The following is a 2500-nucleotide window of genomic DNA, read 5'->3' on the forward strand; positions in this document are numbered from 1 at the left end:
GAAAATACTCGTCATATCCCGATCACGTGACACAATCACAATGTTTCCACTAATGTAGACGTACAAAATCCAAAATACATTTTAAGTGTTAGTGTGCAAAAAATTCATAAAAATGTAAAAAAAAACAAAAACAAAGAAAGAAATACATGTAGAGAAACACAAGTAATTGCTATATTTGCAGTAAAAACAACATAGTTGCATAGCAGGACATTTCTAAGTCTATTTATAGCCATCTAAAATGACAGAGGAATCCTTTAAATACATTTTTATTCCACAAAATAACTCCCATAAGGTCCAAATGGAACTGACCGTGGGATTCTTGTTTGGTAATTATGGAAATGTGAATTGTTAACAAAATAATGTCTAAAACAAATACACAGGTTTGAAGAATGTTAGTGACGCAAATAACCAATAAGGCAACTTCAAAAGGAGTGGTGCAGCTTTGGAGAAGGTTGCTAATCTAATGAACTTTTTCTCTAGCAACAACATGGACAGATACGTTGGAAACAATATTACAGTATGTTAAATAAGGATACATTAATAATGAATTATTATTAGAAATATAAGCCTTACTCTGCACCCTCGGCATGGAATATGTTGCACAACAACTTGAAACTCAATGAATGAATCTCGTTCGATGCTTTTAAATCCAAGATGAAAGATTTGGAGCCAGATTTCCTTAAGTTGTAATGTTTTGAATATTTCTTCTTAGTCCACTAAGATTTCTTGGTTTGATTTGTCATATTTTATGCTTTTTTCATTCTGAATGACTTATTTCCGAGGAAGTTAGGATCTCTCATCTCTGGTAAACACAAGATTTAAGATTAGATTAGATTAACTTTATTGTCATTGTGCAGAGTACAAGTACAAAGACAACCAAATGTAGTTTGAGTCCAACCAGAAGTAAAAAAAAAGCAGAAAAGTGCAACGTGATATTCAAGTATAGACAGGTATAGACAGGTGGTGCATAGGCAGGACAAGAAATATGTTGCAGTGTTATAAGAGCAGAATAAATATGGCTATGTAACATGAACATGTCTTATGAACATATACAGATGTGTGCAATGTAGTAGCAGTGACATTATACTAGTAGTAAGAATAATATAGATATAGATATATGCAGTGTATTAACAGAATATATAATAAGAAAAACAGAATGAAGTTGGATATACTGAATGAACCATATAGACAGATATGTACAGTACATTATGTACAGCTATGTGCAGTCTGGTAACATTATTAAATTGTAAATTATTAAAGTGATGCTTTTGTACGATATTTTGTGGAGAAACTCAGTTTTACAAATCTGTCGATTAAATCAACTAATCGAAAATCATATGACAATACAGATGAGCGCCGCCTGCTGTTATGGAGACGTATTACGTCTCGTGCACGCGCAGAACGTACGCTCAAGTCGGCGTCTCTTCGGTGTGTCCCGAGGCATTTTACATTTTTATTTTTTGAAACGTGAGTTCCCTGTGCTTGATTTTTAGTTCCTTTTCATTTGGTCTCCTCTTTGTGTTCTGTTCATGCTGCTGGCATGTTTTGGTCAGGTCGTCCTTTGTAATCCCAATGGGACTCTCCTGGTGAAGCTCTAATGCAGTGTTCCCTTTCAGCATCACACCACTGGAGCCAACTGTGAGCGCTGCATCCCCACCTACTACAGGTCACCTGACCACACCATCGACTCCCCATTGGCCTGCTCACGTGAGTAGGCCCCTAACAATTATGACACAATTCTCTAATTGGCTTTTCTTTTGTTACGTAATCACTGTAAAGCGGTCTTAAAGGACAATTCCGGTGCAAAATGAACCCAGGGGTTACTTACATATGTGTACCGAGTCGACTGTATCCAATGTGTCTCGGTGGACTCGGTACACATATGTTATTAACCCCTAGGTCCATTTTGTGCTGGAATTGTCCTTTAAGGCATACGACTGTATGTAATTAACTAAGTGATTATTGGTCGGACTGTTGAGCTAAAGCTATGCTAGTTGTTGACACTGGAGCCTAAATGCGTTCATAGCAACACATATGACAAGGATACAGTTCGAAGAAAATGTCTTTATAACAATAAAAAGCCGTTGTTTACGTCATAGACTGTGTATTATATTATTTGGGTCACATGACAGGGATATATAACCAAAAGATGTCTCCTGGCATTCATTCATAACTTTAATTGTACGGCAACATTTGGAATTGTTAAAGCTCTACTAGTGAGTGACAGCTGACTGTCAAATAGCATCATCTAATGGACATAAAAACATTCAAATGCAAATATGATATATATATATATATATCCATCATCACATGTATGTCTCATCCTCGTCTCTGCAGGCTGCGACTGTCAGTCGGAGTTTACAGACGGTACCTGCGAGGATCTGACCGGCCGTTGTTTCTGCAAACCAAACTACGCCGGAGAGGACTGCAGATCCTGCGCCAGCGGCTTGGAGAACTTCCCCGACTGCTACCGTGAGTCACAGAGACACAAACAAACACC

At 37.4% G+C, this 2500-nt stretch overlaps 1 protein-coding gene across 1 annotated transcript in view; it reads left to right on the forward strand.

The window, feature by feature from the left end:
- Positions 1-2500, forward strand: part of lama5 (laminin, alpha 5) — a 119327-nt gene that overhangs the window by 54721 nt on the left and 62106 nt on the right. Inside the window, exons 9-10 of the mRNA XM_078255965.1 lie at positions 1617-1707; positions 2338-2472. Coding sequence (XP_078112091.1) covers positions 1617-1707; positions 2338-2472 — 226 coding nt within the window. The remainder of the gene's footprint in view (positions 1-1616; positions 1708-2337; positions 2473-2500) is intronic.

The sequence above is a fragment of the Sander vitreus genome, chromosome 7 (assembly GCF_031162955.1).
Source record: "Sander vitreus isolate 19-12246 chromosome 7, sanVit1, whole genome shotgun sequence".
NCBI lineage: Eukaryota > Metazoa > Chordata > Actinopteri > Perciformes > Percidae > Sander > Sander vitreus.